At 35.7% G+C, this 25,923-nt stretch overlaps 1 protein-coding gene across 1 annotated transcript in view; it reads left to right on the top strand.

The window, feature by feature from the left end:
* The window catches only part of DMD (dystrophin), a 2,686,579-nt gene that overhangs the window by 1,993,597 nt on the left and 667,059 nt on the right, over positions 1–25,923 (top strand). The window contains exon 54 of the mRNA XM_049766737.1: positions 8,887–9,041. Within this exon, the coding sequence (XP_049622694.1) occupies positions 8,887–9,041 (155 nt within the window). The remainder of the gene's footprint in view (positions 1–8,886; positions 9,042–25,923) is intronic.

The raw sequence follows: 25,923 nt of genomic DNA, 5'->3' as shown, positions 1-25,923 counted from the left end.
CAGGGTTCATTTCTAGCAGAGGTAAGGAAGAGAAGACTATGGGCCCCACATATCAAACACAGGGCAGCTTTGTGCAGATTTTGTATCTTTCTAGCCCCAAGCTAGCTGTTTCCTAATTAACTTTAATTTAGCAGTAATCAATATAGGGCAGTGTGATAGCTTGAAGGACTGAACATATACATTGCATTGGGAGGCTTGGGTTTGACCCCTGCCACCTCATGAATTCCCAAGCATTGAGCCAGCAGTAACCACCTAGCACCATCCAGTATGTACCCCAGAAAAATAACAGTAATATGTATAGCAGAATACTATATTTATGGGGAGCCCTGATTTCCATGCACTCACACAATGCAGATTATCAATTATAGTCTAGAGCTAGAACTTGGAGTAACACCTTATGAGTGAGAGGCACAAGAACTATGAATCATCACTGAATCATGTACGTTGTACACACAAATGAACATAACATACATACACATGATTTCTAACAAACAGCCTCATAATGTAAATAGCATATCACAGTAAGCATTTTATTTATTAATAAGGCATTTATAATGTGTCTAGGGATGGATTGCTTTGTATGGAAGTGACACAAGTGTGATTTTCCTTCATAAGCCACTCAGCACCCTGCAGACCAGCCTAGGGCATGTCTTCTCGTGGCAATGAAGAAGCACTAAAGGGCTAATCCTGCTGCAGAAACATGCTGCACATATTGGATAATATTCTATCGGCTTCCCACTAGGCAATGCAAGTCAGTCAACTTCATTGCTATGGGAGGGCAAGGAAACACTGACTTTTGCAACAGGGAGTGTTTGAGTGAGGAGCAAAGAACTTCAATACCGAGCAGGAGAGGAGAATTGGGGTCAACAGTATGTGCCATCATTACTTCTGTCACTTATTGGAGAGGAAGCAGGGTAACAGAAGTCTGATTCTGTGACACAGAGTGTAGCAAGAATGTGATCACAATGGCACAATGGCACAAATAAAGAGGTGACTATAAAGAGAAATTATGGAGAATATATTTCCTGTTTAAAATGAGAGAACCTCATGTGTGAAGTATGGGAAGACCCTCCAGAGAGGTAAAGATTGAACAAATATAGAGAATGAGGAAACTTGCAGAGAGGATCCGAGAATAGACAAATGGACTATGGAGATATCAGCTTACAGTAGCGTGAAAGGCACCTTGACCCTGGAGACTGGAAGAAAAGTTGTCAGACATTAAGTCTTCTGTTTCACAAATATATGCTTAACAGTTTTGTGATCACTTTTATAATTGTAGGGAGGCCAATTTGATATAGTTTCTTCCACTTCATATCATCAGATTTCATTCTAGAAACTGGAAGTAGAAACCAGAAAAATCCAATCTAGAAACTGGAATTTAGTTATTCTAAATATATTCTACTAATGAGGGTTGTGTCCATAAATCAGAGAGAAATAAAGAAACCCAAAGGTTGCAAAATATTGTTTAGTAATATTAGAAAACTGTTACCACCTCAACAGCCAGAAAGACAATACATAATAGCAAGTCCCAGAAGCCAGAGCCATCTGGTTCTAACTTTATGATGTGGAGACTGGTGGGGAATGCCCATAATAGCGGGATGGACCATACACTATTTTCACCCTTTTTCCGAACTTATATCTTCAACAGGCATTCTCACTGGTCAAGCCTAACAGCAAGGAACTTTGGGGGATTTTAGAGTGGTTATTCAATCTGAAATATGAAATAAAATAAGAGCTGAGCATAACATGGACCTGAAAATCTCTTTGAGCTATCTTATGTTTAATTCGCTGTATGGGTAGAGTATGCAGAAGTGCTCAGGGGCTATTATAGGATCAGTGCTCAGCAATTATTCCTCAGTGCTTGGGGGACCATGTAATGCTGGGAATCTAGCTCAGACCTCCTGGATGCTAAAATATGCACTCAATCCATTGATCGCTCTGGCCCTCACAAAGCTGCATTTTAACAAATCTCATGGTTTATGCATGAAGACATAGCATACTAGACAATGAAAGAGAAACCTAATATGCAGAACTTTTCCCATAAATATACTAAGATCTATTTTATAATTTGGGGGCAAATTTATTTTGATTTTTCCCCTCATGCTAAATCTGATGCATAGGCAGAATTATTATTTCATACTATTTTACAGGCAACAAAACTGACACCAACAGGGTAATAGCATTATTACTATAAAATTCAAGACAATGGCCAAGCCAGGCTTCCTGGGAAGATTTTTTTTTACTACTCTGCATTGCCCTCTTCTTTGTTTCACAGTCATTAGTAATGTTTAAATCTAGTTCAACTGGAACAAAATTTAATTTTACTTGCATATGTAATTCGGTCAGAAAATTCCAAATATATTTTATAAGAAAATGCAATAATCCTCAACTTCTACATTCTAATTATATGTCTGCATATTCACATTTATTTTTTAAATTCAAGGGATCTTTTTAGAGTTGCAACTTTACAGATTATATCTGTACAGTAGTGAACCCCTGCTTTGTATTTAGCAGGTGCTCATCCTGTAGTGAGTATAGTATGGTTTTATTGAAATAACTGCAACAGCAAAAATAATAATATTACAGTAGTAGAAGTGGAAGTAGTACTGTAATAGTAGTGAAATAGTAGTAATGATGATATCTAATATTTTTTGTCTTAAAATATGCCAAACAGCATAATTGATCTTTCCCTTGATTTTACAAATTAATTTTTGTAACTATCTTTCATATTAATACTGACATTTTTTAATATAATTTTTATTTTGATCATAGTGTCTTACATATTGTTGACAATAATATTTTAGGTACATATTTACATAAAATCAGGGGGGATTCCCATCACCAAATTGCCCTCCCTACACCTCCGTTTTTGTCCTACCTCCCATTTCCTCTTCCCTCACCCCCAGGGCGGCTAGAATATGTGGTCCCCTCTGTATCCAACCCACTACCTAGTCTTGCACCTGTTTGGTCTTGATGCCTCCTTTATCTCCCCCTCTAACTGACATTTTTAATAAGGAAACTGAGTGATAGCACATGTAGAAATTTGCCTTGCCTGTCACCCTGGTTTGATATTAGCATCTTATAAGGTTCTGAGTCTGCGAGGAGTAATTTCTGAGTGCAGAGCCAGGAGCAATCCTTGTTCACTGCCTGGAGTAGCTTAAAAACAAAACAAAACCAAAAAAGGAAACCGAGGCACAGAAACTAGTTACTTTGCTTTGGTCACATAACTAGTAAGAGATTAAGCCAGGGTCATACTTAACAGATTGTCCTGTGTCCTAGATTTCTAATAACTCCTTTTATATCCCTGTTGAATCAATATTCCTAAAAATAAATTTTAAATAAAGAAATGCTGTAGCACAGCATAAAAACAAAAATTGCTCAGAATTACCAAAATTTCTTCAGGTTGCTTTATAGCTTGCAGTCATTTTTCTGCCTCAAATACTATATATGAATTCAACCATATATTCTAGCAGCATCATATAAAGTTCCAATATAAAATATTACTTTCTGGATAGTAACACATTTTGGGGGATGATTTAGCATTGCATATTTTAATAGTCTTAAGTCACACACAAATATTTATGTACCTACACACATATATGCACATACATATATGCTCGCAAAATAATTTTCTTATAGGCTGGAGATCTCAGTGTTTTAAATTCCTTCACACACACAGTGATCTCCACACAAACATTTCTCCGACTGGGAATTCCACTGCAAATGGAATTTCAAAAGAAAAATAGCAGTGTGAGAATTCTATTGAGTTTTTAAATTTATATTCCTTTTGCGGTCTGGAGTTATACCACTCGTCAATTTCACAGTGGTAGAAAAATCTGATCCAGGTCATTTTTGCTAGTTTGAATGATACTATTTTAAAGCCCAAAGTCACATATTATCCTAGGAGAAAGGAACACTCGCCTATTCTGGTGAATGTTTTTGAGAAGAACTAAAGAATCTTACAATTGAGGGACAGTGGTAGGACTTTTGTCTTGCACACAGCCAACGTGAGTTCAATCTTTGGCATATCATATGGTCCCCCAAATACCCCAGGAGTAATTTCAAAGTGAAGAGCCAGGAGTAAGCCCTGAGCATCTCCAGGTGTATCCCTCCCACAAATGTTTTAGTTCAGAACATTTGAGTTTAGATCAGAGTTTAGATGAGCCTTAATAAAATTAGTCAAGTTCACTTAGATTCTTTTTAATACTACACTCTATCACTCTGGGAAGTACTCCTTAGTTATGGTTTATGGGTCATACGTGGCAGTACTCGGAGCTTGCTCAGGGATCATTCACAGAGGACTCTGGGGACATATGGAATGCTTTAAATTAAACCTAAGTAGGCTGGTACCCTACCTTTTGTACTATTTTCAGTCCCTCAAAGTTACCTCTGAACTTTGATTATGGATTATGTTCACTTATATATGGATTTCATATAGCAAGCATAGATGATTAGATTTTGAAACTATTTTTAGTAAACAAGCTTATTTAAATGTAATGTTATATTCCTAAATTATTTAAATGTAATGTTATATTCCTAAATTTATACAAATATGCTTCTATGTTCATCTATCATAAATATATATTTAACATTTATTTCTATAGAGGTTTCTTTTATCTCAGGAAAAGGCAATGAAATTATTGGTGTTACTTTTGTGATTCATGTGGTATAATTTGAGACTTAATAAATGATAAATTGTATCTTCCTTTAAAATGAAGGCACCATCCTTTGGAAAATAAGGGCCAATTTATCCTTCATAAAGATACCCATTACATTTTTTCAGAAAGTAGGTGTAAATTTGCTTTAAATAGAAAGTGTAAGGGAGAAATGATTTTGTACTCATGATAATTTGTAGAAATGAAAAACTTTTGGGGTCAGTGGTTCACCTCTAAAGGAATTCTAACTAGTTTGAGGATATGAAAAGTGGAAAATAGGAGAGTCATATAGCTTAAGAAAATGATGGTGATTTAATTGCATTATAATAAAAACTACTATGTCTTTAAAGGCTGCCTTGTGCTTTCATAGTAAAGGTAGGTGATAATGGCTTTATCAGTTTGCTAATCTGAGTCTTTTTGCTAAATATAGAACATGGAATTATTTCATTTTACTCTTGACTATGATGCTCTATTTAACTGAAAAAATGCCAGCTTTTATATAAATTATGCATTTTCAATGAACCAGAGATGGCTCACCAAATACATGAATTATACTCAAAGTACTCCTGTTTGATTTAATTTTATAATCATCACACAGAAAAGAAAAATATGAAATCAAAAATGATTACTCATCTCAAAAATACCAATTATTTTAAATTTTCTCCATTCCTCTTCTAGTTTATTAATATGTATACTTAGAGATTTAAGAACTGCAGTGTAAATAGAATTTGTGTTGTTTGTAACTTGAGTTTTTTACACATTTACTGCTTCTTTGACTCCTGGCTTCATGTAGTATGTTATCTTAATGTTTAATGTCATTAAACATTGATATTGTTTTTCAATTTTTTACTCTTAGTTAATGGAAGATCTTTATTCCTAAAATGTATTTCCTTTCTGCTAAATATTTTATTAGGATGAAAATGCAGAAAGTGAGATGGCTAAATCAAAGAGAGTAAACATTCATATGATTCTTGATATCCCATTGCCAAATGTCCTAATAAAAATTGTCCCCAACAATAGAACAAAAATGTATTAGTTTCATCACAGACATTACAGACTTAGTTTTTGTTTTGTTCATTTAATTGGTTTCAAGTGGTACAATTTTCATTTATTGATGTTTTCATTGTTTGCTTTTTCTTTTTTATTATAATACTGATTTAGAAAGTTGTCCATAATACAGTTGTGTCAGGCATACAGTATTCCAGCACAGGTGGATCTTCCCACTTATATGACTTTCTCTCCATCAGTACCCCCAATTTCCACCCTGTCCTAAGCCTATCTACCTTAGTAGGAACATAATCTAATAAATATTGCTTTCTACAAAAAAAGGCAGATGGACTACTCAAAACACAGATCAATAGAGGTCAATGTGGGATGACTGATTGTTATATCTCACAATGGTGTTCCTAAAGTAATTGTCTGAGGACTTGGTAGGCTTCTACATAACTTTTCCATAAAATTTGCTGGCCTTCTAGTGCGTTATATGTACTGTAAAATTTGGAAAAAGGCATTGTGACAACTTATATGTGGTTACATACTTCAGGAACCTTGAAACTAGGCCCAATTTATATGGTGAAGTATGTCAGGTGTGGTTACCTTTGGGCCTAGCTGGAAGGAAGAGGAATCTGTTCATGTCCATCCTGAAAAGGCTAGAATTTTCAACCCAACATCTATATATCTGGAACAGTTTGGCAGTTTACTGACTTGTTGAGATCTCTTTGTCTTTTTTATGTTTTTTTTTTATTAATATCGTTACTTAAACACCTTGATTACAAATATGGTTGTAGTTGGGTTTCAGTCATGTAAAGAACACCCCCCTTCACCAGTACAACATTCCCCTTAAATATTTTTTATATTGGATCCAGATAAATGGTACAGGTGATATGGCTCATGTCTTGCATTTAGCCCACTGTAGTTCAGTCTCCAGCACTGAATGTGGCTTCATGAGCATATCAAGGTACTTCCCTTAAGGCAGGGGTCTTCAAACTTTTTAAAGTGGGAGCCGGATTATGGTCCCTTAGAGAGCTGGAGGGCCGGACTATATGAGCTACTAATTCCTACTCACACTGCACATATCTTATATAAATAAAATGAAAACCATTTATAAGTAAACAGATCACGCACCAGTATTTCAATGGGAACTGTGGGCCTGCTTTTGGCTAATGAGATGGTCAATGTCCAGTTCCATATTTGTCACTGCCAGCCATAACAAGTGATGCAAGTGAGCATCAGTTAATCTTGATCTGGTTGGAGATTTCAGATGTTTCATTCTTGAAAAAGTCTGTTCACAGGCATAAGTGCTACCAAAGATGGTTACCATTTTGAGTGCATGGTTCCTGATATTTGGATATACACTGAGTGTATATGCTGGCAGGTATCTTGGCAATCAAACAGCGCTCACAGCTGGCGGGCCGGATCAGACTCCTCTGGGGGCCACATGTGGCCCGCGGGCCGTAGTTTGAAGACCCCTGCCTTAAGGCCTCTAAGCACAGCTGTTTTTGGCATTGGAGGACCTTGAGTTCACCCAAGTGATCCTCAGCATTGCAAACCCTAAGCAGTATTATATTTTTATCAGGCATTGGCATTTGATCACCTGCTGGGTCATCTAAAAACTATTTGGGAAGCCATCTCTGCAAAAAAAATGTTGACCTTTCCCTTTTTTGGATTCTCTTCTCCAATTTCTCTGTTAATTTATCAATTATTTATCCTCACTGTATGTCATATGACTATCAGCAACTTGTTATTATCTAAATGCTTAAATTCTCCTTGAGGTAGTTAGTGCTGAAAAACATATATTGATACTAGGTATAAGAGACCTGATATTTCAAGTGATGGAATGTATAGGTTGAAAAATTCTAACTGTCAAATTCAATTTAGAAATATGTGTCATTTGATTTAGCAGCATTATTTTTCTTGGAATGTATTTTTTTTCCTAAATTTTGCTTAAATGTCTTCTTAATAAAGATTATCTTAGACAAAGTAGAAATGTTTTAGGGGAACAGGGTTTCTACAACATATCACCATCAAAGTGCCACTATCCTCTTACCCCACTTTTGAAGTGAGCTATTTTTACAGTATACAATATACAAGTAAGCTGATCCTTCCCTCAAAGTTCTTTTGATATGCTGTTCTCAAGTTTTGTTGCATGCCAGTAGATGGCACTAATTACATAAACAATTCAGCAAGTTAATGAAGAAATACTACATGAGGGCTTTTTTTTTTATTGTAATCTGATTTTGGTAATTTGTTATATACTAAAATATTAGATAGAACATATCTTTATAGTTCTCATTCTATGATAAAAACACTAATCCCAGTTTATTTCTAGTTATTCTACAATTGAGATATCTGATATTATACAGTTCAAAATGTTGAACTATACCTTTTATTATAAAATCGGTTTTGGTTTGATACAACAGCACAGCCAGAAGAAAACAAAATAAGTACTATTTAAGCCACAATAACTCAATAAAAATAATTTATAATAAAAATTGTATACAATCCAGTTATTTCACTTCCAGGATATACCTAACTGGAAGAGATATATGCACTTCTATGTTTATATGCACTTCTATGTTTATTGCTGCTCTATTTCCAATAGCCAAGAAGTGGAAACAACCTAAGTGCCTGTTAACATATGAGTAGATAAAAATATGTAAAATAGAAACAAATACAATTCAGTGTGGTTTAACTATAAAGATGAAATCTTACCATTTGCAACAATATGAATTGACTTAGAATCTTTAGTGAAATAAGTCAAATGTATAAAACCAGCACCACATACATTCATTAATATGCAATATCTAGAGAAAATATGGAGAGAACTAAATAAAACAAAAAAATATTTACTTAATCAATTACCTAGAGGAAAAATTGGAATGAAAAGAGTGGCTAAATAAGAACACAGAAGACACATGAATTGAGCTTCTAGTGGTAAAATTAATGTAGGCTATATACGTGTTAATTTTCAGCACTGCACTCCTGAAACTTATATAACCCTAAAAGGGAATGTTATTTTAAAATTTGACTATTAAAAACATCTAGTCCTAAAAATGTAATTTAGCATATACTGTCACGATTTCCTTAGTAATATGTTAAGTGGAAAGAATTCAAGAAGATATGCACTGACCATGATGGATTCCAAAGCTATTCATGAAGCATTTTAAGAAACTCTTAAGTAAAAATTTTCCACAAAACTTTTATTTGTTCTCTTTTTCATATGCCTCAATAGCAGTTGGCCAGAGACCTCCGCCAATGGCAGATAAATGTAGATGCAGCAAATGACCTGGCACTGAAACTTCTCCGGGATTATTCTGCAGATGATACCAGGAAGGTTCACATGATCACAGAGAACATAAATGCCTCATGGGGAAGCATTCAAAAAAGGTAAGAGCTACATTATTAATAAAAAAAAAATTGTGGACTGCTCTAGTGATGGGGTGATGATCCTAAGGGGAAAATGCAGGTAAGTTTTCCTATTTCTGCTTAACCAGAGTTTGGGAGGACCTGAAATCCTAACTGAATGTACAGTTTTGCCTCTTATTGTCAAGGCAAGGAGCCTGGGTGCTGATGAAATGATTTGACTCCAGTCACAAAGGTACTAGACATAACTAAGAGATTAGACAGAAACAATATATTAATATGCAGCTAAAATATCAATTTTTCAATTGCTCCAAGAATGTGATCCAAAGAAATCTCAGCCTATGCCATCAGTGGTGCATGCTGGCCCATCCTTATTCCCATGAGTCAGTTACAGGACTTCCTAAAATGGTTCTAGCTGTCCCTCATGCCATCACTTTGTCATTTAACTTCCCATTATATGTATGTGGAATTTAACAGCTCTCAGGTACACATCTTTTCATACTAGTTTAGAGTCCTTAAAATCTGTTCCCTTAAATCCTTTGTGATTTTCTTTTACGAATCTTTATTCTACTTATAAATAAACATTAAGTAACTAATTTTAAATGCTCTCCTTCAGATCCTAGAAAACATAAAACTTTCTTATTAGACACATCCTAAAGTTTTTAACTAGATGACATAAAGGAAGCTAGGAACTGTTTGCAAGATAATAACTATTTTTCATTTACTTTTTGCCTAATTCAAAGTTGCTTTCTGCATGCTGAAGTAAAGTAAAACTGTTGCCTAGTCATTTTAGTTCTGTCAGATAACATGAGCAAGTATAATATCAGTTCAATGATGACTAAGGCCACAGTGAAAGGTAAGATTATTTTAGAATATGAGATAGATTTCTGCAGAAGTAAATAACCTTTATTAGAATAAAAGGTTAAATCTAAAAGAAAAAGAATCAAGATATTTTTACTGAGTAGAAACTTTTAGTAATAATTAGTTTTGACATATGGTAATTGAGAGATGTAATTGTTGAACTTGACTTAACGGTTGGAGAATAAAACCTTTTAACCATTTTATTGATTTATCTTCTGTTATTTCCAATATTTTTAATGATGACTTCCATTTTTAATGATGACATCCTCTGAACATAATTTTAATACCAGTGTACCTTTACCATTGCATCTTCCTCCCTCTACCAAATCCCTAATACCCCTACCTTTCAACCTCTCAAATAGTTATAACTCTAAAACTGAATGTAAGCTGGATAGCATTAATGAAAAAACCAGCTTGAGTTCTTAATTCTAAACTGAGGATACATAGAAAGGAAAAATCAACCTGAAAAAAGTAGATATATTTGAGGCACTCTGCTGGAGAAAGGGGACTATACAACAGAGACCTAATATTTGGACAATATTTTCTCATTTAATTTTTCCTCACAGTGGCAAACTTGGGAACTTCCACTCCACACATAGATCTGGTATCTCTTTCTGCAGTTAAGCAAGGTCATGATGGGTTTGTAAATACTTAGTCATATAAATTGAGTGTTAGTAGATCAGTAGTTAGTTCTAGGTGGGAAATATCTGCTTCTTAAGGAGAAGCAAGTGAAAATTATGAATTAATTTCACGTAAAAAGAGTACATAAGATGCACCAGAATAAAATATTGTTTCTGTTATAAAAGTAGAACTTCCATGGAGATTTTTCTCATCTCTACCATGCTCTCTATCAGCACATTCTGGAGCATCTTGACTCTCCAAACTGTTGCACAGTTCTGTAAGTAACATTCATAGGGTTTTTAATTTCCTCCAAGGAGATTCCAGTTTATATTTTTTACTTGGTCCTAAAAAGCTATCATCTAAGATATTTAGTTATTCTTCAGTGATCAAAGTAAACCAGAATTCCAGGTATCAATTTAAATTTTTAGCATTTCTGTCAAGTATCTGAAGTTTGCAAGCTAATTTTGATTCACAGCATTAAAACTCTTAAGTAATTTTTAATGTACCTACTCATAGTCTATTTTTTGACATGTACCAATTTTTGCCACTTGTAGCCCAGAAGGATCTTTTGAATTTTGGACCTGTATATCATGATTTCTTTCCATTTACATGTATACCAGAAACTCCAAGTTGATTAGACCCTGAGATAAATCATCTTCATCTTATTCTAACATTTTTCTCCTATGATCTTTCTCCTGTGATTATTTCCAAAACCCAACCAGTTTTATTATAAAAAATGCATACCCAAAATTAAAAAGGAAACATATACTTAATTATTCCCATATTTTCCCAATATCTAGGCTATTTCAAGTATTCACTGCCTAAATAGATCTCAAAAACAGTCACTTAGCAGCATCCCTTTTCTTTTATTTTTGTAATATTATCTTTATTTAAGTACCATGATTACAAACTCATCAGCTCTTGCCTGAATGACAACATATTCACTTAAGTGATTGCTCTTTGTGTAGCCTTCCTACTTTATTACAATTTATTTTGTCAATATAATATATTCCTGGTATATTCTTGCATCACCACTCAACTTTTAAAGCCTTTAGGACCATATTTATTATTAATATCATTTAAATACAGCTTGTGCTACTTTTATGACCTCAAGGTCTTATATTTTAAACATCCCTTAAAATGACATCCAAGTTTCCTTTATTTTTTTATTTATATTTCCTCACATGTAAAATTAATTCATACTGAAATATTTTCATGTTCTTAGATCTGAAATGTCTGCTCTTACAATATGATGACCTGATGTGTTCCCACTTCTTTACCTACGTAACTTCTATTCACACACAGGTCTTAGGGTTAATGTGAATTTCCTCAAGAATCTTTCTTTGACTTCCAACCAAAAGCCACTACTCTTCTTTTGTCATGGTACTTATCTATAGCACATAAATTTTTGCTTGTCCTTGTTTCAGTTTAGTGTTGGCTTTCTAACGGTATATACATTAATTGCTTGCCACCATAACACTTGGCAGACAGCCGTAGGCATGCAAGTCCAGAACATTTGCTACTGATTAGGTAAATGAACAAGCAGTAAGTCTTTTCCAAGTGTTTAGGTATGCAAATAACTCAACATAGAATAAAAATGAACCTGAGTCTAGAGAGATAGTATAATAGGATGGTTGCTTGGCTTGCATGTTGCCAACCTGGGTTTTATCTACAGCATCCTCTATGGTTTCTACAGCTTTCCAGGATTCATCTCTGAGAGCAAGAATGAGTAAGCTCTGAACACCACAGGATGTGGTCCAAAAACAAATAAAATTAAATTTATCTATAAATTGTATTTTTTTCAGTTTAAAATAACAGAAAAGCCTAATTCAATCACTTTTCTATCTACATATACTTGTTTTTCTTACAGAGAAGTTTAGAAGTATGTGGGTGCTGTTAATGATTCAGTAGTACAGAGACTTAAGTTTTAATAATTCCCTCATCTTCTTGGCAGTTTTATACAAAATAGGTATGATCCAAGAGGAAGAACAGGGAGGAAAAGTGTTTTATAAGACAATGGCTCTCCTGAAACTTTAGAACCAGGACCAGAACTGTGCCACCAAAACATTGTTAGTGACTAGAAGTTTGGGTTGGGCCAACCAGTAGATATTATCTACCACAAACGGCATGAACAGAGTAAACTCATAACGTACCATCCAGGGTCTGTGAAGAGCTATGTTTCCTAGAAATGTTTACAGTTAAATCTTTGCATAAATAAGAGTATATTTGTGTAGTGTTTATACTTGAACACAGTATAGTAGAACAACAAAGTACTTTTTAAAATAATTTTTATTGTGACAAAAGTGATTTACAAATTTTTCACAGTAATTTTTTAGGTACATAGTGACATTGAACCAGGGGCATTGCCACCACCAGTGTTGTCCTCCCTCCATCCCTGTTCCCAGCATGCATCCCATATCCCCCTTCTTTGCCCCACGGGCTTCTAGTATAAGTGTTCCTTTCTTTGTCTAGCTTGTTGTAGATTTGGTGTCGATTCTGTTGTTGTTAGCTTTGGATTTGGTGTTTAAGTCTGATTATTTTTTAATTTCTACTCAATATTCATATGACTGTTTGTTCTTGGTACTATCCATTTTCCCCTCAATTTATGAGGCAAAACAATATGGTTCAAATATGTGCTTCTGTTTGAAGTAAAAATAGAAGAAAAAAATAAAAAAGGAAAAGAAAAGAAAGAAACAAAAGGAAAAGAAAAGAAAGGAAAAAACAAACAAAAAAACAAACTTACAAAAACTGGGAGGAGTCCATCTAGAGGTAATAAATATAAATTTAAGAGAAGAAAGGGAAAAGGGAAGAAAAACATAAAAAAGAGAAAACACACACAAAAGAAACAGACAAACACACACAAAACTACAATGAGAAAACAAAAAAAATCAAAGAAACAAAAAACAGGACTACAATGACAAAAAAGGGGAAAAATTGAAAAAAGAGCACCACAGCAATAAAGACAATTACCAACCAATAACCATGAGCCTGAAGTAAAAAAATAAAAAGAAAAAATTGTACTTCTTTTTTTTTTTTTTGCATATTGGGTGATGAGAAAGGGAATTCTTTTGGCCTAAGAGATACAGGATTTCTGTGGCCATGAGGCATATTGTGGGGGAATAACTACAGGCTCCGTACATGCTCTTTTCACTGCCCTAGGTCTTTTTGGTGCCAGGAAAATTTCTGCTCAGTTGTGGTGATAAATCAGGACTCTGTAACTAGAGATCTTGGTATTTGCACAGGTCATATGATGAAGCCTAGGATAGTCTTTCTTTAGGTTCTAGAAGATCTGTTCCATCACTGTTGTTTTAATCAGTCTTCTGTAATTGGTGATCTTGGTTTGTGCAACAATTCAAGGATGAGGCCTAGGATAAAGTCTTTCATTATGTTTCCAGAAGTTCGGCTCAGTTGCAGTTGTCTCAGTCATACCTCTGGAATTAGATATCTTGGTTATTGTACAGATTGTAAGCCAAAACCTAGACTAGGGTTTTTCTTATTGGTCCCAGGATAAGTTCTGCCCAGTCATGGTTGTCAAAGTCAGTCTTCTGTAGTTAGCAATGTTGGCTTTTGCATAGATCAAAGGATGACGTGTCTTCTGATATCATCTTATCAGAAGGTGATGAGATAAGACAACCTGTTCTTAGATCAAGTTGTTGCCATCTCCTCGTTGTTAGGATATCATATTAAAACTGGCGTGTGTCGGTGTCAGAGCAGTATTAAGAATTTCCCAGGGAGAGTTGGTTCCTGGATCTATTGCGGAGACCTGTGTCAGTTCTATGTCTGAGATCTAGGGTTCTGGATTGGACAGTTGCTGGCTAATCACATGGAGTTTAAGTTGGGTCCACATGACATATGTTCAGGGTAGGAGGTGCCACTTATTGTAAAATATATGAGTTCTTATCCCTACTAGATAGAGCTTTTTTCTATATATAAAATTTCCCCTTTTCAATATGCGTTAGCAAAACAAAGTGGTGCTATATTATATTGCTGGTGCATTTGAGGGTGAGAAAGTCAGGCTAAACTATATTTGTTCCCTGATTTTGACCTGAGCTTTTATCCCAGGCAAGATTTTTTCTTGTAGGTTTTTGTACCAAGCAGAACCATAACAGGTGAAGTTATGGAAGAGAAAATATATATACACATGTATATATATATATATATATATATATATATAATAGAAGAAAAATAAAAATAAAGAAAAAAAAGAGAAAAAATATATACACATATATATAATAGAAGAAAAATAAAAATGAGTTTAAAAAAGTAATTAAGTAAAAAATTTATGTAGGAGACTACCTTACATTTGGGGATAAACAGATTAAGAGGTAGTATTATAGAGATATTAAACATATAAGGGAAACATGGGCTTCCCCATTGTCTTTTGAGATATTCTTGTAGGAGGTGGAATCCAGGACACATTTTTATCACATACCCTGGTTTTGTTGAGTTTGAGAAATGATTTGTGGTAGAAAGGGATCGGGTAGAGTTCTTGAACTGGAGTTAGGTAAAGAGATGTCATCCAACTTCTTGTTTTTCAGTATGGATTTGGCTAACCTGGATCTTTTGTGGTTTCATATGAATTTTATAATTGATTATTCTGTCCTTAAAAATGATGTCTGAATTTGGATAGAGATTGCATTGAATCTATATAGAAGTTTAGGTAAGATGGTCATTTTGACGATGTTGATTCTACCTACCCATGAACATGGGATGTTCTTCCATTTCCTTAGGTCTTCAATTTCTTTCTGAAGTGTTTTGAAGTTTTCATGGTATAGCTCCTTCTCTTCTCTATAAGGTTGGTTCCTAGGTACTTGATCTTTTAGAATTCTATCTTAAATGGGATAGACTCCTTAATCTCTTTCTCCTCTACTTCATTATTTGTATAGAGGAATGCTACTGTCTTTTATGTATTGACTTTGTAGTCAACCACTTTGCTGTATTGGTTAATTGTTTCTAGTAGTTTTACTGTAGACTCTTTAGGGTTTTCAATGTATACCATCATAGCATCTGCAAAAAGAGATAGACCTTTCCCTATATTTCCATATCTGGATTTCTTTGATTCCTTTCTCTTATCTTATTGTAATTGCTAAGGCTTCCAGAATTGTGTTGAATAAGAGTGGAGACAGTGGATATTCTTGTCTAGTTCCTGACCTTAGTGGAAATGCTTTCAGTTTTTTTGCCATTAAGGATAATGTTGGCTGTGGGCTTTTTATAGATAGCTGTAACTATCTTGAGGAAGGTTCCTTTCAGCCCTATTTTGCTGACTGTTTTCATCATGAATGGGTGTTAGATTTTGCCAAATGCCTTCTCTGCATCAATTGATATAATAATATGATTTTTGTCTTTCTTGTCATTGTGGTGAACGATGTTGATTTATTTGCATATGCGGAACCGTCCTTGCATCTTTGGGATTAAAACCACTGGGTCATGATGTATAATCTTTTTGATGTATTGTTGGATTTTTGCACCTATATTTATTAGTGAGATTGTTCTGTAGTTTTCTTTCTTGTCAGTGTCTTTGCCATCTTTGCAAATGTGAGTGACATTAGTATCATAAAAGGAGTTAGGAAGGATTGCTGTCTTTTCAATGTTTTGAAAGAGCCTGAGGATCAATGGTAGTAATTATTTTTGGAATGTTTTGTAGTATTAACCTGTCAAACTATCTGGACCTGGACTTTTGTTCTTGAGGAGATTATTAATTACTGTTTCAATTTTCCTATATGTGGTTGGCCTGTTTAGAATTTCTACATTCTCCTTATCAAGTCTCAGAAAATAATATTTTTCCAGAAATCTGTCAGGTTCTTCTGGGTTCTCTAGACTAACTGAGTACAGTTGTTCATAGTAAGTCCTCATGGTGTCTTGGATTTGTTTGGGTTCTGTTGTAATCTCTTCCCTTTCATTTGTGATCCTATTTATTTGGGTATTTTCCCTTTTTTTTGGCGAGTCTTACCAGCAGTTTGTCTATCTTGTTTAATCTTTTGAAAAATCAACTCCTTGTCTCATTAAATTTTTTATTGTTTTTTTTTTTTTAGTTTCTATGTTGTTTATTTTCCTCTGGTTTTTATTATTTCTTATCTTTGGCCATGTTTGGGTTTCTTTGCTGTTGTTTTTCTAGATCCTTAAGGTGCCCCTTTAAACTGAGTTTCCTCCTAATTACTGCTGTTGCTGTGTCACACAGTGTTTTCCAATTTATCTCGTCATAATCATTTATCTCAAGGAATCTTTATAGTTCTTCTTTTATTACCTCTTTGATCCAGCTGTTGTTGATCATTATGTTTAATCACCAGGTGTTGGATTTTCTCCACAGCTTCTTTTTACAGTTAATCTCTTTTTGTTTGTTTTTTGGGGGGGCACACTGGTGGTGCTCGGGGGTTACTCCTGATTGTCTGCTCAGAAATAGCTCCTGCAGGCACGGGGGACCATATGGGACACCGGGATTCGAACCAACCACCTTTGGTCCTGGATCGGCTGCTTGCAAGGCAAACGCCGCTGTGCTATCTCTCCGGGCCCTTACAGTTAATCTTGATCTCTATCACATAGTGGTCTGATAGGATGCTTCTAATAATCCTTACATTTGTGATTTTGTGCAAGTTAGATTTATGTTCTAAGGCATGGTCTATTCTAGAGAATGTTCCAGGTGAGAAGTATGTGTACTGTATTCTGTATGTGTGTTCTGTATCTATATTCTGCAATCTGCGGGTGGAGGGCCCTGTATAAGTCCATCAGTCCTAGTTCTTCTAGTTTCTCATTTACGGTTCTTATTCTTTGCAAGTTTTTTCCCTAGTGGATCTGTCTCTTGGTGATAATGGTGTGTTAAAGTCTCCTACTACTATAACATTTCCTTCCATATGTTTCTCCAGGTTTGTGAGCAAATGACTTATGTATTTTGATGGCTCTGTATTTGTTGCATAAATGTTGGCCAGAGTTAGTACTTCTTGCTTTGTTTTTCCCTTGATCAGTAATTAGTGACCCTCTTTTTTTCTGAGCACTTTCATGAGATTAAAAACAATTTGCTCTGATATAAGAATGGCTTTACCAGCTTAATTTTTATTTCCTTTGGCTTGAATAATTTATTTTCATTCTTTTATTCTAAGCCTGTCTATCTTGTACCTTTAGGTGTGTTTCTTACAGGCAGCAGAAATCCGGTTTTTGTTTTTTGATTCAACCCTCTATTATGTGTCTTTTAATAGAGGAGTGTAGTCCCTTGACATTTAAGGAGGTTATTGGCAGAGAGGGCTGTTGTGCAACTGTATTGAGTAGAGTGGTTGTTGTTACAATTGGGTTTTGAGTAGTTCATTTAGATTCAGCAAATAGTGTGAGTTCTTTTTTGTCTGAGAGTGTTTTTAGTTCTCCCTCCCATATGAATGAGAGAGTTTTGCCAGGTTGTGGACTCTAGGTTGGAAGTTTCTCTCATTCAGTAGTTTAAATATGCCATTCCACTGTGTTGCTTGAATTGTTTCAAATGGAGATCTGGTTTTATTCTTATTTCCTTCCTTTTTACCTGAGGGTTTTTTCCTCCATAATTGCTTTAAGGAAGTCATCTTTCTCTTTTTTTGTCATTTGGATTATTATATATCTTGATGTTGGTTAATCAAGATCTATTTTATTAGGGACTCTTTTTTTGTCTCTTAGATCTGCACTAGAGCCTCTTTCCAGAGGGTGTGAAAGTTTTATACTATTATTTCCCTCACCACTTGTTTTTTTTTCCTTTCCCTATGTCCTCCCCTCTGGTATTCCTACAATATGTAGATTATTTCTTTCATCTTTGTTCATTAAATATCTAACATTTTCTTCCAATGCTTTAATCTTATTTCCTTATTGGCTTCTTTTACACTTTTTATTGTAGTTTTTCTTCAAGTTCCTCTATGTGATTCTCCAATTCTGTTATTCTGGTATTATGGCTTGCTAAGACATTTTGATTTTATTTAATTACATTTGTATGGCTTCTCTTATCTTCTGTAAAAGTTCCTTCAGTTGGTTGACTTGTTCATCTATGGATATTTTGAACTCGCTGGCTAATGATTCCTTAATTTCTATTGCCATGGTCTTCATTGCCACTTTTATGTCCTTATCTAATGGGTTCATGTATTTTGGTTTACTTGGTAACTTGCTAGGATTTCACTCTATATCCCCAGCTATTAGTGTCTTCCTTAGTTTAACCATATTTCTTTGCATTTAGTGGCTTAGAGCATTCTGCCTCAGGTCTCAGCCCTCCTTTGTCACCCGTGGTGTGGGGCTTGGTCCCTTCTCTGGAGTGCCACCCTAAGTGGGGATGGTATAGAGGTCGCTGAGGCTTGGCCCCACCCTCCAGTCTCCCCCTTCTGATACCTCCAAAAAGGAGCAGGGTCGCCCTCCAAGCTCCCGTACCCAAGCGCCCACAATGTCGTCCTCCATGTAGGTAGCCTGCCCTCAAGCCTTCTCCCCTATACCTGCAAGAGGGTGCAGGATCACCCTCCAAGCCTCAGTCCCCAAGTGCCCACAATGGCGGCCTTCGTGCTGGTATCCCACCTTCAGATCATCGAACTCTATCTGTGAGATCGTGCATGATTGCCCTCCAAGCCGCTGTCCCCAAGCACCCACAATGGTGACCTCTGCACCAGTAGCCCACCCTCCAACAATGTACTTTTATGAGCTTTTACTCTGTGTCATCTGTTTGACCTTTACATTGTTCAATATGAGAGGTACTAATGAGAGCTGTATTTTTTCAGGTTAACTAACTTTATTGATTAAAAAATCTTTTAAAATTTAATGATTGTTCTAAAAAATCAAAGGGTATCACACAGAATAAAGGTGAGAATGGTGAGTATTGGATGGGTCCAGGATTCTGCTGAGAAATGCTGGTTATTGTCAACATTATAGGCAGGGCAAGGGAAATGAATGCTATAGTGAGAATTACTGACAAGTTTGAATGGCAAAGGGAAACAACTCCCCACATATTGTGTTGGACATTAGGAATGAGTAGGACAGCAAAATATTTTCTTTCTTTCACGTCCTTATTTTGCCACAACGTTGGAGACTCAGAGCTGGGGCTTGAGCTTGGGATATCCCGAATATCATCATAAAACCACCTTTAAAGCACTGGAAATAGTCCTGGACACCACAGGTGTCCACTCATTCTCAGAAGAGTTCGTCATCCTTCTTTAGAAGCAGAAACTGGCCAAGTACCAGATAGGCCTAGACATTGCCTTTTCCTCAAGCTTCTCATCCAGGACTTCATTTTTCCCAGCCAATCTCCCTACTGATTTTTTCAGAAGGGCCTCTATCAAGATGTCTCAGTACTTTAGGTATATAGCTATCATGATTAGTCTTAAAACCCTACTTCCAAGAACCTGATTCTTTAATAGGCATTGATACTTTAACATAAGAAGTTCACATTCTGTGTTATACTGAATTAACTCTACATAACCGTCCATTCTCTACTTGGCTATATAGTTCTATCAACAAAGATGAACACAAAAACTTCTTCAATTCTGGGCATTTTAACTCTACTATTTAGTATTATACTCACTTAAACCAAAAAGTAAAATATCATCAACTGCTAAATTTGTAAATTCTAATAGGCATAGCCACTAGCCACAAGGCTGCTGAGGCAAATTAATTTTAATTAAAAAGTATCACTATTCATCTTCTCAGTGCTCATATGTCAAATTTTATTGTTTTCTATGTCCACCTACACAGTTCAGGTGATATTTATAACAATGATGTACTATGTCTGTTCAAAAAGAATAATTTCTAAGTGCTAGACATAGAAAGGGTTTTCTTCACAGAGGATTCATGTGATACATTTCCTTTTATCTCTCTTAATTTCTCAGTGTATCCCATTTTAGGATTGGTGTTTAAAGTCGCAAAAACTAAGCAAACACATGTTCACTTTGTAACTAACCCTATAAGATGTAATTTTTAGGGAAGCATTATTATTTGAAAATAAGTTTTGGAGAAAAATATGTGTGAAAAAATACTGACCAGTTTCTTATAGGTAGTAGAAACTCAGCTGGAAGCATTCTGATGATTATAGCAGTCTTCACAGTGTTTTATCAAAGGTCATTTTGTTATACATTGATGAGAAAGAAATATTCCCTTCCTGTATAGATTTGACAATCTCTCCATCTATGAGTGACTTATCTGAGTTCAGTTTCTTACCCTTCACAGAGGTACTTGTATTTTTCTGAGTTCTGGTTTATTCCCCATTACAGCAATGCATGTAAGGTTCATTAGTGTTTGTATAATTCCATTTGAGCGAACATGAGATAGAATACTCTATATATAGAAAAATATCCTGTCCAAAGTGGATTACTGCTTCCATCCTAATTTCTCAGGATAGTTTTCAATCAGCCACAAGCCTGAACTGGAGTAAGCATGTTGGAAAATGAACGAACATACATGAATGATTGGTAAGTATCATCTTGTCCTAGGATACTGTATAAACCCAGCAGCAGTCCAACACCAGACATAAAATGGGAGACCCCTTTAATAAAGATCTTAATCAACTGTTATTGGCTGGCTGGGCTATAAAAACCTCCTATCCAGTGAGACTCGGGGTGGGAAGTCAGTGTGGAGAGAAAATGGCACTTTGAAGAGGCAGTTGGAGCAGCAATCTGACTAAACTGTTTCTACTCCTGGCTATTGCTTTTCTCCCTGATTTCGACAGATCACTGGTTTTACCTTTTTGGACTTCTTATCTTTGTATGCCTGTATACCTTGTATATCTGTTCCTTTCATCTGGCCTTCAATCTGACCTTACCCTGATCCCAAACCCAGCTCTCTCTCCCTCTCTTTCTCTCTTTCTCCATCTCCCAGCCTAGAGATTTTTCATAATGCCCCTGCCTTCTCTTTATAAAAGACTTTACATATCTTGTCAGAATCCTGCCCAATTGGTCTCTGACAAACCAAAGGTCCCCATAGACTCTGGCAGTATTAGAAGTGTTTAAAGTCTTTATTTAGTAACTTGATTATATTCTTATGACCTGGCATGTTTATCTCAGCTAGCTTATGATCAAATTGGTTTTATTATATATTATTGTACATAAAGTGGAAGTTTTGGCAGGCTTGGGGACCATATAGGATTCCAGGAGTTGAACCCTGGTCTGTTCCGGGTCGGCTGCCAGCAAGGCAAATGCCCTACTGTGCTAACTCTACTGCCCATCTAGAAACCTCTTGATTACATTAAGTGAGGGTTCATTGTCCATAATTTCTTAAAGTTCAAGCTCCACTACTGGTAACTAATGTCTTGAACCTTTTGATCACTGACAAAATAAATGTAAAATTTTGTATATGTGGAACCTTATTGAAAGTAATCAAAACTTAAATTCTAAAATTATCATATGATAATTATGATGTAAAGGTTGTAACTTTAAAGAAATTTGCTATCAGATAATGACAGGGCATACAGTCAGGGCATCATGAAAAATGAGAGTAAACTAATTTGTATTTTCATGTTCAAACTTAGGTTTATTAATAGTTCAGAGGAATCTTTTAATTTATAATTATATTCAAATAGGCATGTATACCTAAAAGGATGAGTCTTCCGTTCAGAAATAAAAGGCTGATGCTCTGCTAATTTCTATAGTGCAAATCAGAAACACATATACATTATTGTGACTGTGTAGGGAAAATTTTTTTTCTAATGATGTTCCATAGAATCTACGTGAGCATATAAAGCCATCAATGTAGGACCCCACAACTTCATTTCTTTCTCTTCAATCTCTGTTAGTTGACAGGAATTTGTGAATATGATAATGTTAGATGTGATATTACAAATTATTGTGAGAAGCCTCTAAGGATTAGATTTCAAGGACTGCCATCTGGCTGATGGCTTTATGATGACATTGCCATGAGAATTCATTTCCTTACTTCTATTCCTTAAACTAGAAATGAGCGTTGACTCTGAATTGTCTGTCACTCAATAAGGGCTTGCACAACTACCAATCAGCAAGGAACAAACACATGAAATAGCAGTGCTTGTCTTAATATCAACAGGTTTAATGTGGCTGGAAACTACTCACAGTAGCCCCCGTATTCCTGAAATAATCTGTCTGGGTCCAAAGAAATATTTAGAATGTCAGTGTGTATAAACACATTTGTATGCACTTTTTAAAAGGCATGTGAATCTGCACATGTTGGTCTACTTTACAAGTACACAATTGTTTAAAATAATCTTTCAGTAATATATAATACAAATATATTAATACATATTAATATAAATATTTTGCCACACCATTGATGCTCAGAGTTAATGCCTGGCTATGTGCTCAGAAATTTATCCTGGCTTGGGGGACCATGTGGGATGCCGGTGCGATGGACAATGGTCTGTACTGGGCCAGCGTCATGCAAGGTAAACGCCCTACTGCTGTGCCATCATTCCGGCCCCATCTTTCAGTACTATATTGACCTCTAAAATGTTTCAGATTTTCCTCAAGTTAGTCGTTACTAAATGAACATTTCTCCTTTGTTTTATTGATCTTGAAACTTCTTGAAAACATGCAAGTCATCTTCTGTTTTTAATGCTAGGTCATACCTTCTCTGTTTTGTTTCAAAGAAGCAAGAAGAAAAAGGGCAGGAAATCTTTGATCCCTATTATATATGAAGCAAAGAGTTACTCTAACTGGCCACTGAGTCACTTCCCCATTTCCCCACACAAAAAATAGTAGTTGTTTTTCCTTTTTTTTCTCTAGAGCCTTCAGGTTTTTCCTTATCCTTGTCCCACTCCTTCAGCCAGCTATCATAATCAAGACTATCATCTCAAATGAGCTTTTCTGAGATATTCTCTTTTCAATCTAGCTTTGTTTCTACTTCACCATCACATGCTTAGAGACAATAAGTGACAATTTATGCCTCTATTTGGTTCCTGGTCAAACTTTGACCCACCCTGAGCTGTTTCTCTCTCAGCACATTGCCCTCAGATATAGGTAACTGTTTTAACCAAGCTTGACCTATCGCAGAGGGTGATCCCAAAGCAATAACTGGCTGATTCAAACATAAATTTCGAGGCCCTTTGCCTCAAATTCCAGATCTCTCCTTAAAATATGTCCTTAGAATAGGCCTCAAATTTACCAAAGGTTGGCTTCACTCTGGCCAGTAACACTCCTCAAAGCTAGCACATCCATCTCACCTAAATACGCTTCAATACACATTACAGGGAGTATTCTTGTCCCCGTTCACAGGGACCACTGCCTGAATCCATTCGAGATTGTTTTGGGTTTTAATTTTCTATGGAATTCAAGGCATATATTTACATTATACCTTTCAATATGCAATACTCCACTCCAATTTGTTGAAATCTTTTTGACTTCAGTGACTTATCTTCTGCATTCTCTATTACTTCCTATTTTGTTTTAGTCACAAATTTGATAAGAATGTATTTGGGGCCGGCGAGGTGGTGCTAGAGGTAAGGTGTCTGCCTTGCAAGCGCTAGCCAAGGAAGGACCACAGTTCTATCCCCTGGCATCCCATATGGTCCCCCCAAGTCAGGGGCAATTTCTGAGCACTTAGCCAGGAGTAACCCCTGAGCATCAAATGGGTGTGGCCCAAAAAACAAACAAAAAAACAAAACAAAACAAAAAAATGTATCTATGACTTCATCCAAGTCACTGATGAATATATTGAAAAGGACTGAGTTGAGATTAGATTATTGTGACAAGCTACCAGAAACCTCTTTCTACATTGTAATGTGTTTATTTAGGAGGAACAAAGGGAGAACAGGCCCAAGAATATCAGACTCTGGTTTGGGACACCATATCTCTCAAAGCAAAAGTCCATGGCTATAGTCACAACTATTAGAATATTGTAATTTTAATGTTTCTATTTTACCAGTCAATTTAGGTACTACTTCAATAGTACATTTTTGTAAGTCACACATCTCCAAGCATTTTAAAATCATAAACAACAGCTATTAAGTTGAGATGATTATTCTCCAAATCTGGCTCAGGATGAAATTTATATTTTGTCATTTTTATAGAAGAGTTGCATAATTAAAATTGGGGATTGGGCCATAGCTGGATGTGCCAGTTTGTTGCAATGAAAGCACTTGATCTCCTGTCCTAGCTCTCTGGCCCTTCATTTAAATATCTTTATCTTCCCATTTTATTACAATTTTTCTTGTGTTTCTCTTGCAAAGGCTCAGACTTATAGGTATATTGTATGGAGATTGAACGCCATTTGTTTGCAGAGGTCACCGTGTGTTGAAGCTTTAGTGATGGTGCTCACATAAGCACTTAATTGCAGTGTGTTATAGATCACACAATGTGGAGTTACTGGAGAGCCCAAGTAATTAAGTACTGGGTTTGCACTCTGCAGGAGGGATGGTGCCAACAATTGAACTCACAGCTTCATAAGTACTATATATATATCTTCCCTGTAACAATACATTTGGGATTGTTTGAGGAAGAAATACTTGTCTTCAACACTTAATAAATTGGTATTGAGTAAAGATAGACAAAAATGAAGTAGAGGCTGAGAGACATGAAGAATGATTCTCAAAATTTTAAATATTCTACAGTATGTTACACTAGGCAGGGTGATTGCCTTGTATGCTCCTGAGAGAGATCAACCTATATGAGCCCCTGAGAACCACCAAGAGTGTGCAAGCAATGTGTGGCCAGGGGCCAAAGTGGGGGCACAAGCAGTAAGGTGTCTGCCTTGCCTGCACTAGCCGAGGACGGACCATGTTTCAATCCACTGGCGTCCCATATGGTCCACCAAACCAGGAGAAATTTCTGAGCACATAGCCAGGAGTAACCTCTGAGTGTCACCGGGTGTTGCCCAAAAAACCAAAAACCAAAAAAAAAGTGTGGCCAAAATAAACAAACTAAAAAAATTTTGTTGTCAAATAAATTGACATCACCTTTTATTAGGGAAAGTATTCTAGATTATAGATAAAAAAAATTCTACACTTAAAATGACAGCTAATACACAAAAATGAAAAAATCAAAGAATTGGAAGTGTAACTCAGAAAGTAGAACAATTGCCTTGCATGCATGAGACCTTGGATTTATACTTTATTTGTATGGGATACAAATAAACAAAAAGGAAAAAATGTTACACTAAAAAATGCAAAATTGAAACAGTTCATTCTGTGTCCAGAGACCAGAGAAAAAGATTTGAGGTTTAGAAGTGGCACAAAACATAAATTGGTATACAGTCAGTGATGTATGTGTTGGGTGTGTGGTTCTCAACAGCAGGTACTAGGAGTTCAAAGTCTGCTGAATAAAAAAAAATCTGAAAATTTTCCATGCAATTCAAGGGTCCTGAGAATGACTCTTTACTTCCAGAAGAAGGGTTGGTATTGGGTCTCTCAGCTGGTGGAGTGAGGTCACAAAAATTCTGGCTGTTGATCTGCACCTTGCATTGCTTAAATCAGTGGTTTTATACAAGTTCACAAAAGTTGCCTGTTAGTCAGTGAAAAGTTGTTATCACCAGTCTGTAGGTG

This window comes from Suncus etruscus, chromosome X (genome assembly GCF_024139225.1).
Source record: "Suncus etruscus isolate mSunEtr1 chromosome X, mSunEtr1.pri.cur, whole genome shotgun sequence".
Taxonomy (NCBI): domain Eukaryota; kingdom Metazoa; phylum Chordata; class Mammalia; order Eulipotyphla; family Soricidae; genus Suncus; species Suncus etruscus.
This window is presented reverse-complemented; position numbering and strand designations above follow the sequence as displayed.